This window comes from Dama dama, chromosome 19, assembly GCF_033118175.1.
Source record: "Dama dama isolate Ldn47 chromosome 19, ASM3311817v1, whole genome shotgun sequence".
NCBI classification, from domain to species: domain Eukaryota; kingdom Metazoa; phylum Chordata; class Mammalia; order Artiodactyla; family Cervidae; genus Dama; species Dama dama.
Genome location: NC_083699.1, coordinates 60012669 through 60027580, shown reverse-complemented (window position 1 = coordinate 60027580; position 14912 = coordinate 60012669). Strand labels below are relative to the sequence as shown.

At 36.6% G+C, this 14912-nt stretch overlaps 1 protein-coding gene across 2 annotated transcripts in view; it reads right to left on the bottom strand.

Moving 5' to 3' along the window:
• Positions 1-6746: 6746 nt before the first annotated feature.
• Positions 6747-14912, bottom strand: part of NAA50 (N-alpha-acetyltransferase 50, NatE catalytic subunit) — a 29173-nt gene continuing 21007 nt past the window's right edge. The window contains exons 2-5 of one of the 2 annotated variants that reach the window (XM_061167193.1): positions 11367-11500; positions 10839-10958; positions 10466-10532; positions 6747-9759 (exon numbers count right to left, since the gene is read on the bottom strand). In XM_061167193.1, the coding sequence (XP_061023176.1) occupies positions 9582-9759; positions 10466-10532; positions 10839-10958; positions 11367-11500 (499 nt within the window). In that variant the 3' untranslated portion in view covers positions 6747-9581. Of the gene's footprint in view, positions 9760-10465; positions 10533-10838; positions 10959-11366; positions 11504-14912 lie in introns of both variants that reach the window. The other variant, XM_061167192.1, reaches the window with a different exon arrangement.

Genomic DNA, 14912 nt, shown 5'->3' with positions numbered 1-14912 from the left:
TTCTGTACACAGGTCTTGCATATATTTTGCTAATTTTTCTCTAAATATCTCATACATTTATGCTATTGTAAATGTTATTTATGAACTTAAACTTCTAATTTTATTAGCTGGAAATACAATGGATATTTGTATCCTGTGGACCTGTTAAACTCATTATTAGTCCTAATATTTTTATTCATAATTAGCACTTTCTACTTCATATTAACTACAAATAATGACAACTTTCTTTCTTTCTATCCAGACTGCAGGCTTATTCAGTTTTTATATTTTGGCTGCCCCATAGGGCATGTGGGATCTAAGCTTCCCAACCAGGGATCAAACTCACACTCCCTCCATTGACAGCACGGAAGTCTTAATGGATCATCACTGGATTGGCAAGGGCTTTCAGAGCAGTACTGTACAGAAGTGGTGAGAGGAGTCATCCTTGTCTTCTTCACAAGCTGAAGTATAAAGTACCCAGGGTTCCCAGTTTGGTGAGCTCTATCAATTTTATTTTTTCAAAGAAATAGCTTTTCATTTTAATTCTCCTACTGTTTTCAATTTTGTGGGTTTCTGCTCTTTATTTCCTTCCTTCAGCTTACTTTAGGTTTAATTAGCTCTTCTTTTTCTAGTTTCTTAAGGTAAAAGCTTAGATCTTTGATTCAAGATCTCATATACAAACAATAAGGATTTACCATATAGCACAGGGAACGATATCAATATCTTTAACAACCTAAAATAATATATATTTATATACACACACTTTGTTGTGCACCTGAAACTACACAGTATTGTAAATCAACTATACTTCAATGGCAAACAAGAACTCATATACACATTTAATGCTATGAATTATCTTTTAAGCATTTTAATCCTACAGCATTGACATATTGTTTTCATTTTCTAACTTTTCTTGCAATTCCTTTTTTAGACACAAGTTATTTAGAAGAATGTTTAATTTCCAAATATTGGTGGGGGGGGGGGGGCAGGGCAGGTTTTCCAGACTTATTGATTTCTTGTTTAGTTCTGGTGAAGGTTAAAGGACGTAGTTTGCACAGTATAGACCCTCTTTTATAATATACTCTGACCCATCTACCAATAGTTCTAAATCACCAAAAAAAAAAAATTTAATATTTGGCTGCACTGGGTCTTAGTTGTGGCATGTGGGATCTAGCTCCCTGATCATGGATTGAACCCGGGCCCCCTGCATTGGGAGCTTGGAGTCTTAGCCACTTGACCACCAGGAAAGTCCCCCAAATCACCAATTTTAGTTGTGAATTGTCTGTTTCACGTCAGTTTTTTATGTATTCTGAAGTTCTGTTATTAGATTCATATTCATTGAAGACTATATTCTCTTGGTAGACTCCTTTATCATAAATCTCTTTTAACCCCTGGAAATATATTTTGTTCCAAAATCTACTTTGGTTTAATCCACTCCAATGTTTCTTTTATTAGTGTTTACATTGTCTTTTCCATCTCTCTTCTGGTTCACTTGTGTTTAGTGAACCCATGCCCATTGCATTGGAAGTGCAGAGTCTTAACCACTGGACCACCAGGGAAGGCCCCATACACTGTTTCATAGGACCTTCATATTTTATATAAAATATAACTTTCACTAATTTCCCTCCTTTATGATAATTGTGAATGGGTTAATATTTCATTATCTAGTTGACAAGTGCTGACAGTATGTTCCTAATACTTGTGTCTCACTTTTATTAAACTTAGTTGGTTCTGTATTGAAATACTGTTGAGATAACTTGGGCTATTAAGATCACCAGGGCAGGGTCATTCCTATCTTTTCCACTGTGGTACTGTCAGGGCCTCAGACATTGGGGGTACATTCTTTGACCATAACCCCTGTACTAAGCCTTTTAAGTTACAAGAATTTTTTTTTTTTTTTTATAATTTTAAGGACTGGCAATAATCCAAGAACTATGCTCTAAATTTGTCCAAAGGGCTACATGTTACTAGCTGGATATGATCTGGAGTGAAGAGACACAATCTTGTCCAAGGAAAGAGGGTTTCAGTATGCAGTAGTTAAGACTGCAGGAGTTATCAGTGCTCCAAATAAAACCAACTAAATAAATCATCTGAGAAATGTGCACAGCAGGATCAAAGGTCATATAGATTCGCTTACACGTAAAATAAAGGAACTGAATCAAGTCCCTAATAGGTGGTCATTCCTAGGGTCAGTATTAGGGGGACGAAATCTGTTAATTAACAGAGAAAAGAAACCAGTGATGAAGGAAGACCTAGGGAGGCAAAAGTTTTCTCTGGATTTTGATGTAAAAGGTCAAATTGCGTGGAAAGTCATTCTTAATTTAGCTGATAGTATAATTTCCAGCTACCAGTTGAGCTCCTCTGCTGTTTCTGAATTGTAGCTTCCTCAAGGCAGTTTGTAATGGGACAGGCTGAGAACTGGGGACAAGCTGAAACTACAACATGTAACTTATATGGTTTCTGTTATATAAATTCTGAATTTATATCTTTTACACTTCCTTTCATACTTTTAGTCTCAATTCTTCCATGGGAATTATGCTTTTTGTTTACACTCAAACCAATGTTAAAAGACAACAAGTCACTATAAGGAATATTCTTCTCCACCAAGTTCTTTCCAAAGTTAAGGTACTTAAGATCTTTGGGGGTTCTGGCTATTTTACTTCCCTTTAAAGACTACGTTTCTTATCTGCCTAGTTCATTTGTCCCTAGAGTTTAGAAACAATTTACAACATTTATGTCAAAAAAGCTGACTGTGGCTAGATCATGAACTCCTTATTGCCTAATTCAGACTTAAATTGAAGAAAGTAGGGAAAAACCACTAGACCATTCAGGTATGACCTAAATCAAATCCCTTGGAAGTGACAAATAGATTTAAGGGACTAGATCTGATAGAGTGCCTGATGAACTAAGGAAGGAGGTGATATTGTACAGGAGACAGGAATCAAGACCATTCCCAAGAAAAAGAAATGCAAAAAAGTAAAATGGCTGTCTGAGGAGGGCTTACAAATAGCTGTGAAAAGAGAAGTGAAAAGCAAAGGAGAAAAGGAAAGATAAATCCATTTGAATGCAGAGTTCCAGAGAATAGCAAGGAGAGATAAGAAAGCCTTCCTCAGGGATCAATACAAAGAAATAGAGGAAAACACAGAAAGGGAAAGACTAGAGATCTCTTCAAGAAATTTAGAGATACCAAAGGGACTTTTCATGCAAAGATGGGAACAATAAAGGACAGAAATGGTATGGACTTAACAGAAGCAGAAGATATTAAGAAAAGGTGGCAAGAATACACAGAACTACACAAAAATAGATCCTCAAGACCCAGATAATCACGATGGTGTGATAACTCACCTAGAGCCAGACATCCTGGAATCTGAAGTCAAGTGGGCCTTAGGAAGCATCACTATGAACAAAGCTAGTAGAGGTGATAGAATTCCAGTTGAGCTATTTCAAATCCTAAAAGATGATGCTGTGAAAGTGCTGCACTCAATATGCCAGCAAATTTGGGAAACTCAGCAGTGGCCACAGGACTGGAAAAGGTCAGTTTTCAGTCCAGTCCCAAAGAAAGGCAATGCCAAAGAATGCTCAAGTTACTACACAATTGCACTCATCTCACACACTAGTAAAGTAATGCTCAAAATCCTCCAAGCCAGGCTTCAACAGTACGTGAACCGTGAACTTCCAGATGTTCAAGCTGGATTTAGAAAAGGCAGAGGAACTATAGATCAAATTGCCAACATCCGTTGGATCACCAAAAAAGCAAGAGAGTTCCAGAAAAATATCTATTTATGCTTTATTGACTATGCCAAAGCCTTTGACTGTGTGGATCACCACAAACTGTAGAAAATTCTGAAAGAGATAGATGGGAATACCAGACCACCTGACTTGCTTCTTGAGAAATCTGTATGCAGGTCAGGAATCAACAGTTAGTACTGGACATGGAACAACACACTGGTTCCAAATAGGAAAAGGAGTACGTCAAGGCTGTATATTGTCACCCTGCTTATTTAACTTATTTGCAGAGTACATCATGAGAAATGCTGAGCTGGATGAAGCACAAGCTGGAATCAAGACTGCTCAGAGAAATATCAATAACCTCAGCTATGGAGATGACACCACCCTTATGGCAGAAAGCGTAGAACTAAAGAGCCTCTTTATGAAAGTGAAAGAGGAGAGTGAAAAAGTTGACTTAAAACTCAACATTCAGAAAACTAAGATCATGGCATCCAGTCCCATCACTTCATGGCAAATAGATTGGGGAAACAGTGGAAACTGTGGCAGGCATTACCTTTTAGTGTTCCAAAGTCACTGCAGATGGTGACTGCAGCCATGAAATTAAAAGACACTCACTCCTTGGAAGAAGAGTTATGACCATCCTAGACAGCATATTAAAAGGCAGAGACCTTACTTTGCCAACAAAAGTTCGTCTAGTCAAGGCTATAGTTTTTCCAGTAGTCATGTATGGATGTGAGAGTTGGACTATAAAGCTGAGCACTGAAGAATTGACGCTTTTGAACTATGGTGTTGAAGACTCTTGACAGTCCCTTGGACTGCAAGGAGAGCCAGCCAGTCCATCCTAAAGGAAATCAATCCTAAATATTCATTGGAAGGACTGATGTTGAAGCCGAAACTCCAACACTTTAGCCACTGATTCAAAGAACTGACTCATTTGAAAAGACCCTGATGCTGGGAAAGATTGAGAGGAGGAGAAAGAGATGACAGAGGATCAGATGGTTGGATGGCATCACCGAGTAAACTCCGGGAGTTGGTGATGGACAGGGAGGCCTGGCGTGCTGCAGTCCATGGCGTTGCAAAGAGTCAGACATGACAGAGTGACTGAACTGGTATCAATGAAAGGCGGCTAGTTTTTTCACAATGGAAGATGGTTAAGGAGAAAGTCATGAAAGTTTATTATAGCAGCTTTTAGGTTGCTATAATAAAGCTCTCATCTTATCAGATTTTACTGTTCTGTATACTAATTATTTCAAGTTGTGTATTCAAATTTCACCTGCATGAGCAGTTTTACTTGTGGTACCTATTTTTAGTGTATAGTTTCATTTCATTTTAGTATATGGATTACTAGTGACAAACAGGATTCAAGATCCTTCACATCTTTACAGAGAATTTTTTATATTGCCAATATGGTTTTTAAAAGATGAACTAGATGGGCTCAGAAGTTTGGTCAAGGAAACAAAAACATTAGTCATTTTCTTGAGGCTATAGCCATTTAATGTGATTTAAATTATAATTGAAATTGGAAGTGTTAGTTGCTTGGTTGTATCCAACTCTCTGCAACCCCATATACTGTAGCCACCAGGCTCCTGTCCATGGATTTCTTCAGGCAAGAATACTGGAGTGGGTTGCCACTTCCTTCCCAGGGGATCTTCCCAACCCAGGGATCAAACCTGGGTGTCCTGCTTTGCAGGCAGATGCTGTACGGTCTGAGCTGCCAGGGAAGGGGAGAATTAATTTATACTCAGATTCCTTTAAAAAGAATGTCTTGAGTTTTTGAAGGCAGTAATAAGAATTAAAAACTTGGATAAAGTTCAGCTATGTGGAAGTTTTCAGCTTATCAGGAATATCTAATTCAAAGTTCACTAACACCAAATATCCCAACCCAATAGACTATTTTCCCAAATGCTGGGTTTAAGCTTCATCACAAATTAATATAAAACAGGCTGTAAATCTTTGAGATTTAAATTCTAGGTAGTGATTGATTCATATTAACTTTATGCTCCCGATTCTTAGAGCAGGTTTTTTATATTTTTATCAAACTGCTTTAGAGAACTGAAAAGGTTAAGCACTGCTGCCCCAGTTAACAGATTATGTATTCTCTGACTTCACATTTCTCCATGTCTCATCAAGGTAACTACACCTACATTTAAGAATCTGACTCACACCTTTCTCCATATGGCTATGTTACTTGGTTGTATCTCAAACTAGGACTAAATTCCTATAGCATGGCATTGTAAAGAAGTCCAATTCAGGATTCTCTTCTATATGGCTTATTATATCTGAAAAGTTCTCAAAGGCTCACCACTTCCACTCATTGTCACAGTACTCAATTTCCCAGGAATGTTCAAATTACACAGCTAGAGAAGTTAGAATCATGTAAGAGTATGGCTTCTGCTTACTCTCTAGGATCACTCGCTCTTGAGCCAATTCAGCTGCCAGCTGTCATTCAGGAGGTGCTGTGGAGACACCCACATAGTAAGGAACTGAATCCCTCCAACAGCCATGTGAGTCAGCCATCTCCAAAGTAGCTTCTCCAGGCCTGGCTGACGGTACTGTAACCCAATGAGACCTTAAGCCAGAATCGTCCAACTAAGCTGCCCTTGGATTCCTGACTCAGAAACTATGGGTGATGATGCATGTTGTTTTAAGCCACATTTTTTAAGAAAAAAAATCTGAATATAAGTTTATCTCTAGTCAATGAACATGGCTAATTAAATCACAGTCTAAAGTGTCTAGTGTTTTTTAACAACTGCATTCAAAATATAGCAGCAGTAAGACAGCCCTTTGGATCTTACTTTTTTCTCTCATTGGGACTGAACTTTCAGCAGATTCTGAACAGTGTTTCTATCAAGTTCCAAAAGGTCTGAATTAGGAGGGCTTGATTACATTGGGCCTGTTTTAATTAAAGTTAGATCTTAAAGAAATGTGAAAGTACATAAAATAGTATGGGCAACAGTAAACAATGACTATATAGCTGCTGATCTCAGAATTCAACACAATGCATTTACATTTCTTTGACATTTAGCAGACATCACAGATTTCTACCAGAACATCACATAAGTTTATTTCAGATGTAACAGCAATGTTAAAATCAACAAGTTTAAATCTTAACTGCACCAAGTAAACTTAGCTATTTAAGTATTTTTAAAGTTATTCCCTCCAAAAAACTGAGGGAGCTCTTTTCCACCCCACATTCCACGGTTTCTCAATAGTTAGTTCTATTCTGGAGGACTCTCAATTGATAAGTAAACTGCTTTGGGGATATTTCAGAACTTTTTGCCCCAAATGAAAACTAATCTGGACGAATTACATTTTGCATAGATTTCTCTGCAGATTTTCTTTAGAACCTAAATGTAATTACCATATAATTTTACCTATTTGCCCCACAGAAAAAAACTATCTTCCCTAAAAAATATGATGGATACATCTTGTGATCTTCTAGTTAATAGAATTATTTTACCTCAATGATAATTATCGTATTTCAAAATAACCTACTCAACATGGGACATTATTTCAGTCTTTACTGACTTCTAGGCACATGAAAGAGTGCCTAGCTTCTACCTCTTCTACATCCTCCTCTTCCATAAATGGATGGAATTATTTCATCTAAGTCTGATGTAGGACAATTCACCTTTTACGAACACAATTTAGGTTAAAGTCAGTGACTAGTGTGGAGAAAGAAACACTAAAATGATAGGGAGCCTACACACTCAATTCAAAAGTTAATATTTTTTCCTCCATAAATAATATGTACTTAATTGTCATGAGGCAGCTATTCGGTTTTCATTAACCACATCTAGGGATACATTCATAGGACTGATTAGATAGTCCAGGTGAAATGGTTATAGAAATAGAGGCAGTGTCATCTCACAAAACTCATTTATATATCAAAATCTATTTTGACATCTGAAGTTTACAAAAAGACTGAATTCTTCAAACTAATCTTGCCTTCTGTAACTCAAGCACTCTTCTCTTGGCAAGAGCAAGCTGAAGCTTATCCATGAAGGTAAAGGTGCTCAATGCTAAACTTTTCTTCTAAGCTTAGATTTGGACTGCTTAAGAAACTGATACCCAAGAAACCAGCAAGGTCTTTCTACATTTTTACTATCTTAAGATTAGAACTCTATGAACTCACTCATCAACTATCTTCCTTTTCTATATTATTCTTGGCACTCAACTAAGACTGTTGAAGTCTATTGTACCTTGCATTTTCACATTCTCAAATAAGAACTTAAGATTATAAGATGTGCATAAACATTGTGTAAAATAATTTTGTCATTCAATGTATTTAAAGAGATGAAACTTTTATGCCAGAATTTACACAAGAAGATAAATGTTATGAATCAACCTTTTTAAAGTCAAATGACAGAAAATTCAAGCTCTGTGCATCGTTTTAAGTCTAATGAAAACATTTCTTAGGCCACTGGTATTGGCAACGTAGAAAATTTTGAATATTGGAGATGGGATTATGGAGGAAAACCTGAAAATTTTAGAGGTCTTCTATCTTACAGAAAGTTACTGACCTGTCAAAGCCACTCCCTAAGTGCCAGAAAATGATCTGGCGTAAACCAGTCCTGTCAGTACACGAGGTCACAGTGACATTCGCATTATTAACACTTCTAGACTTCTACTTTTCCCAAGAACAGAAGCAATGTGTTTAATAATTCCCCCTCCCCCAAATCCTTAAACTCAGTATCACAGGCACAGAATGTAAGCAAATCTGGGATGTTCTCCAACAGATAAGCAATAGCACAGCTATGTTATTCTCAAAAATACTGTCTAGATATTCTTTCCTCTAAAATCAAATGCTCAGTGGCCACACTTCTAACAGTCTGCGTTAGCTGACATTAAATGCATTTATTGTGCCACAAATCCATCTAAGCTTCTGTTTAGGTATTTTTTTGTATGTCCAGGAGACAATACCTACTTCAGGTTTATTTAAGGGCACTGACCTATAAAGGACATCAACTCCATATTTAAGGTCTGACCAACTACTGTGGGTTTACTGAAGAAAAACAACAGGAGAAAAAAAGCAGATCACAACAAACCTCTTTAGGTCAGTTAAAGGCTGTATCTCTAGCTGGGATATTAAAAAAAAAAAAAATCTCACCAGCCCATATGCTAAAAGATAATGCCACTAGTAACAATCAACAGCAGGAAAAACAAACCTGCTAACCAAGAGCCCACTCATTAGCAAAAAGCAGTTTAACTCACATACTGAGACCAAAGTCTAATACTACCAATTCAAACTGTCCCACCCACCTTCAGCCACCAGCAAGGAAGGAAGGAATATTGCTTAACAGAACAAAATAAGCTTAGTATTTCTTACAAGGATAACAATGGCCCAACTCCTGAGATAATACTCAGAAGGACAAAAGGTGGATTGAAGGCAATGTATAGGGATTAGTATCCCACAAAATCTTTTAAAAACCCAAAGTACCACAAACACACTAAACTTGTCTAAGAGTTAGAGAACAAGATATTGCTGCTGCTCCTTTTTGTCCTTTGAAATATACAATATTTTGTAGGCTCTGCCTTTCAATGTGAAAGCAGGACATTAAAAAAAAAAAGGAAATTGACACTCAAGATTTTTGGGACCATATATATCTTAACTGTGAAACTAAACCGATCTATACCTTCTCCTTCCTACAATCAAACCACCTCACAAAAATAAGAAAACTAAAACAATCCAAACATGATTAATAAGTCCTTAAAAGTTTAACACTTTTAGAGGAAAGGGAAGCAAGTTTTGAAAGGAGGAAAAGTAAGAACAAGAAAGGGGGAAAGTTTTAAAAGAAAGGGGGGAGGGGAATCAATGGGCCTCTCTTTTATTTGGCGACAAGCAAGTGCAAGAAAGTTCATCTGTAATTTGTTCAGTTGTCTGTCTTTTGCACATCTGCGTTCTGGCCAGAAGGGACTTTGAGGTTTTTCTGCAGCACATGAGCATCTGCGGGCTCTATCCTTTTATAGTAGTTCTTCTTTGTCTCAATAATCTCAAAGCCAAACTTTCTGTAGAAGTCAATTGCAGACTCATTGCTGATCTGGACATGCCTGAGATGTAAAAGGGTATCAAAAAAAAAGAAATGAAGATTTCATCAGCTTTTATGTATCCTCCACAGATAGCTTCAAATTGGTTGAAAACGAGAATAATCTTAATATCTGTATTATAAAAGAATCCACACTGGAAGCTATATCCAATATCCTATGATAAACCATAATGGAAAAGAATATTTTTAAAAAAGCATGTAAGTGTATAACTGAGTCACTTTGCTGTCAGCAGAGACTGGCACAATATTACTGTAAACCAACTATGCTTCACTGAAAAAACAAGAACCCAAAGTTGCTATCTTCACCTTACTCTTAAGATTCAAGTATAAATCAGCTAAGTACCCTCTGATTTTGATTATTAAAATTCTACTACTAAAGAGAGTGTCACTGAAAGCCCTGAACAAAACTCAGAATGACATGATAAAAGTAATATTAATGTTATTCATTTCTTAAATTCTGAAGACTTAATCTTGGCTTCACATCTGTGACTTTGGAACTCCCACCCCAAAGTAATAAAGCAAAGTAAGAATGTTTTGTCGAAGGTTCCTTAACTATTATTAAAACAAAACAAACTTCATAACTATTATTAATACTTCCATGGTATTTCCAAAAGACAATAAGTGACCAGATTTAAATTCTTCTAGTAAAGATTTCTATTGCCAATTTATTAAATTCCTTAGATACGATCATTAAATATGACTTTACTTACAGATAGATGTTGTCAAAAGTGCCATCTTTTTCACAGATGTTTAAGACATGATTTAACATTTTAGTTCCTATTAACGAGACAAACAACAAATAAGTAATCTCATAAAAATCAATTTTTACATTAAACATCTTTTTGAGTCCTAAAGGAATTTGAGGTAAACATCAGGCAGCCTGATTTTCCAAAATTTTGTTCTGTCTATACTACCTACAATGTTTAAAACTTCTGGCAGAAAAGCAATCTTACACCCTTCCAGTAAGAAGGAAAACAGAAAAAGGAAAAGGGTTATTAGTAACAAATCTATACAGGGCTTGCAACTGAATTATGTTAATAAGTGTCTTTGAAGAAAAAAACAAAAACCACAAATAATTTTTACCAATTCCTAGCCTTCGGTATGGTGCCAGACATCCTAGTGTCATGATGTAAAGTCTCTTCTGATTCTGCGAATGATCCACCCTACAGCACACGGCACCCACTGCGATATCATTGAAATAGGCTGCCACAGAAAACAAAGACACGAGGTTTAGCAGACACAGACACATTTTATTGAATCTTCCCTTCCCTTAGTTAAATTGCTGCTATCAGAATTAATTAAATTTTTATCAGCTACTCTTAAGTATCAATACCCTCAAAAATATCCTAAACCTTAAGAATTTAAGACCCCTTTTGAGTAAAGCTAAATATGTGAAAACACGGACACAGCCTAAATAAGAAAAAATATTTAGCATTTCCTTCTAAAATTAAAGTATCTATCTTGATTCTTCTCAGAACCTGGACTGCCCCCACTTCCTCACCTGTAAAACAATGAGATTAAATTAGTTATCTCTTTTTTTTTTGCCCTATTTAAAACTGAGGTGTCAAGAACATGAATAAACAAATGAAAGGAAGAAAAAGAATATCCTACCAAGTTTTGCTAGTTCGCCAACCTCCAGCACATCCTTGTAGAACTTGTCATTGTAGCTGACTGGAAAGATGACCTGGTTTAATCTCTTCAGCTGTTTAATATTGTGTGGTGTCACATCTCCCAGCTCGATCCGGCTACTGGAACAAACCAAAATGTACTCAATAAAATATAATAAGCTTCATTTATTATGATGGACATAAAATTAAATTAAATTAAAAGGGTACCAAGTCTTTTTTACATGACTGACAAATTCGGCCCTTTCAAAGCAACCTTATAGTCCTATGAACATCACCATTTATAAGTAGCTTTTGCCTGTCATTCCGTCCAGATTCCAACTCCTAGCTTTCATACAATTGTGTATACATTTAGAGACAAATACGATAAACAACAATTACTAAGAAGGCCAGAATAATAATCGACATAAAGGTCAACATTTTCAGAGAAATTTAAAGATACCTATGACTTATCAAAAAGATTTATGATACCTAATTGGCAAAGGTGTAGCAAGATTTTTATACTCTGCTGGCAGAGATGCAAATAGACACAGTATCTCTGGAAGACAATCTAGCACTATGCACTGAGAAGCATAAAAAGTATACCTCCTTAGTCAAAGCAACCCCACTGCAGGAATTTATTCTAAGAAAATAATCAAAACATGCAAAAATCATGTATATTCTATTCACTTGACACAGAAACCACACATGGGGTGGTAATCAAATGCAGATTACAGGAACCACCCACTCCCACCTCGAGCCTCACCCCCACCCCGTCCCCACCAACTCCCACCACACACACACATCTTCAGAAGCAGAATATCTGGAAATGGAACATGGGAATCTACATTTTGAAAACAAAACCAACCAAACAAAACAAACCCTAGCTTGAAGACTACTTATCAAAAACACAAAACACACAAACACAAAAAAACCTACTCATCAAAAACAGCAGCATTGCTAAGAAACTATACTTAACCAAAACAATTGGTTCCATGGGAGAAGACTAAAAAAGTTTTGGGATTCACAGTGATAAAGTTGTTTTGCCTATAGTGAAAGTGAAAGTCACTCACTCTTGTCCAACTCTGGGCAACCCCATGGACTATACAGTCCATGGAATTCTCCAGGCCAGATTATTGGGGTGGGTAGCCATTCCCTTCTCCAGGGGATCTTCCCAACCCAGGGGTAGAACCCAGGTCTCCCATATTGCAGGTGGATTCTTTACCAGCTGAGCCACAAGGGAAGCCCAAGAATACTGGAGTGGGTAGACTATCTCTTCTCCAGTGGATCTTCCCGAGCCAGGAATTGAACTGGGGTCTGGTCTCCTGCAGTGCAGGCGGATTCTTTACCAACTGAACTATTAGGGAAGCCCAACCTGTCAACAAACGAAATTTTTAGGAGCTCAAGTCAATCTCACCACCACAAGCTAAACGTTGATCAACAGTGACAAGACAAACCTAAAATCTTAATAGTAGGTGGTAAAAAGATTTATAGAAAACAATGTCAAATCAAACATTGAATTCAAAAATAAACAAATGAATTCAAAAATAAACAAAACAATCTGGGGTCAACCAAATTAGAAAATGATGGAGGTCCTACTGCTAGGTGCTAGTTCCAGACCACAATGGCATTAGTCAGTAGCAGGAAAATGCAAACAATGCACCCTAATTAATCATTTACATCATATGCACAGAGGTTTTGAAAACTCTCTGTTGGAGAAATGACTAAATAAAAAGGTTAATCATCGCACTTTTATAATGACTTAAAAAAAGAAAAAAAAAATCTGAGTGTCCACCATTAGAGGACTGGTTAATTAAATAAAGCATGATACATTTATACTACTAGCACAGAAAAATATTGATATATTGTTTTCTGGGGGGGGAACATGTATGTGTGTATCTTTTCCCAACTTTTGCTAACATACAGAAAAATGTGGTGAGAATTGTAGATAATTTTGATAACAATATTCTCTGAAATATTATTACAACAACAAAAACCTGATTACAGACCATTATGCTCATTTGGAACATTAGTCTTTCTAACTCAATTATTTCATTTTTATGGTACTGATTTTTATTGTTCCCTAATGACTGACCACACTTGTATATCTGGCATGTCTTAAAATGTAGGCACACTGAATTTCTTAGCAACCACACAAATTTTAAGATACAAGACATTCCAGTAAAAAACATAGTCTACTCTTTTATAAAGAAGGATTCCTTTCATTTAGTTAATTTTATCCATCAACTTTTTATTTTGGTGAGAACATTTAAGTTCTACTGTTAAAATTACACTATAGTGTTATCAACTATATTTTATATTCTCTGACGTTATTCACCTTATAGCTCCAAGTTTCTACCCTTTCACCAACCTGGCAACCACTTTCCTACTGTTTCTATGAGCATGACACTTTTCTTTTTTAAAGAGTCCATGTACAAGTGACACTATCCAGTATTTGTTTTTCTTTATCTGGCTTATTTCACTTAACCAAATATTACTCTTCAGTATTATACTACAAACTGGGTACAGTAATTTATTTTAAATATGAGACAGGTTATATTGATTATATTTAGAACACACTAAAAATCACTCCAGGGAAATTTCCTGGTGGCTCAGTGGTTAAGACCCCACAGTTTCATTGCAGGGGGCACAGGTCTGATCCCTGGCTGGGGAACTAACATCTTGCATGCTGTGCAGAACAGCAAAAAGAAAAAAAAGAAAAAGAAAAAAAACCTCCATTGCTCTTTAAAGCCGGTCTCTGTATTTTAAGTGATTGAAAATTTACATTATGAACTCTAACAGTAAACAACAATAAAGGAAAACGTCAAAATCCATGAAGTGAAGCTTCTAGATAATAACTTTAAAGAACTTGAGTTTTTAAAAGTTTAAGAATAATTTATAGGTAATTACCATGCAGATGGTGACTGCAGCCATGAATTTAAAAGACACTTGCTCCTTGGAAAAAACTATGACAAACTTAGAGGCTGTATTAAAAAGCAGGGACATTATTTTACCAACAAAGGTCCATATAGTCAAAGCTATGGTTTTTCCAGTAGTCACAAATGGATGTGAGAGTTGGACTATAAAGAGAGCTAAGCGCCAAAGAATTGATGCTTTTGAAACGTGGGGTTGGAGAAGACTCTTATGAGTCTCTTGGACAGCAAGATCAAACCAATCAATCCTAAAGGAAATCAGTCCTGAAAATTCACTGAAAAGACTGATGCTAAAGCTCCAATACTTTGGCCACCTGATGGGAAGAACTGACTCATTAAAAAAGACCCTGATGCTGCGAAAGATTGAAGACAGGCGGAGAAGGCGACAACAGAGGATGAGATGGTTGGATGGCATCACTGACTCGATGGACAGGAGTTTGAGCAAGCTCCAGGAGATGGTGACAGACAGGGAAGCCTGGTGTGCCGCAGTCCGTGGAGTTGCAAAGGGCTGGATACGACTGAGCGACTGAACTGAACTGAACCATGCTTCAAGATAATAAATAAATTTTTAAAAAGATAATAACCAGGTACTGTGTGATTTCAAACAGAAGAAAAAGGTG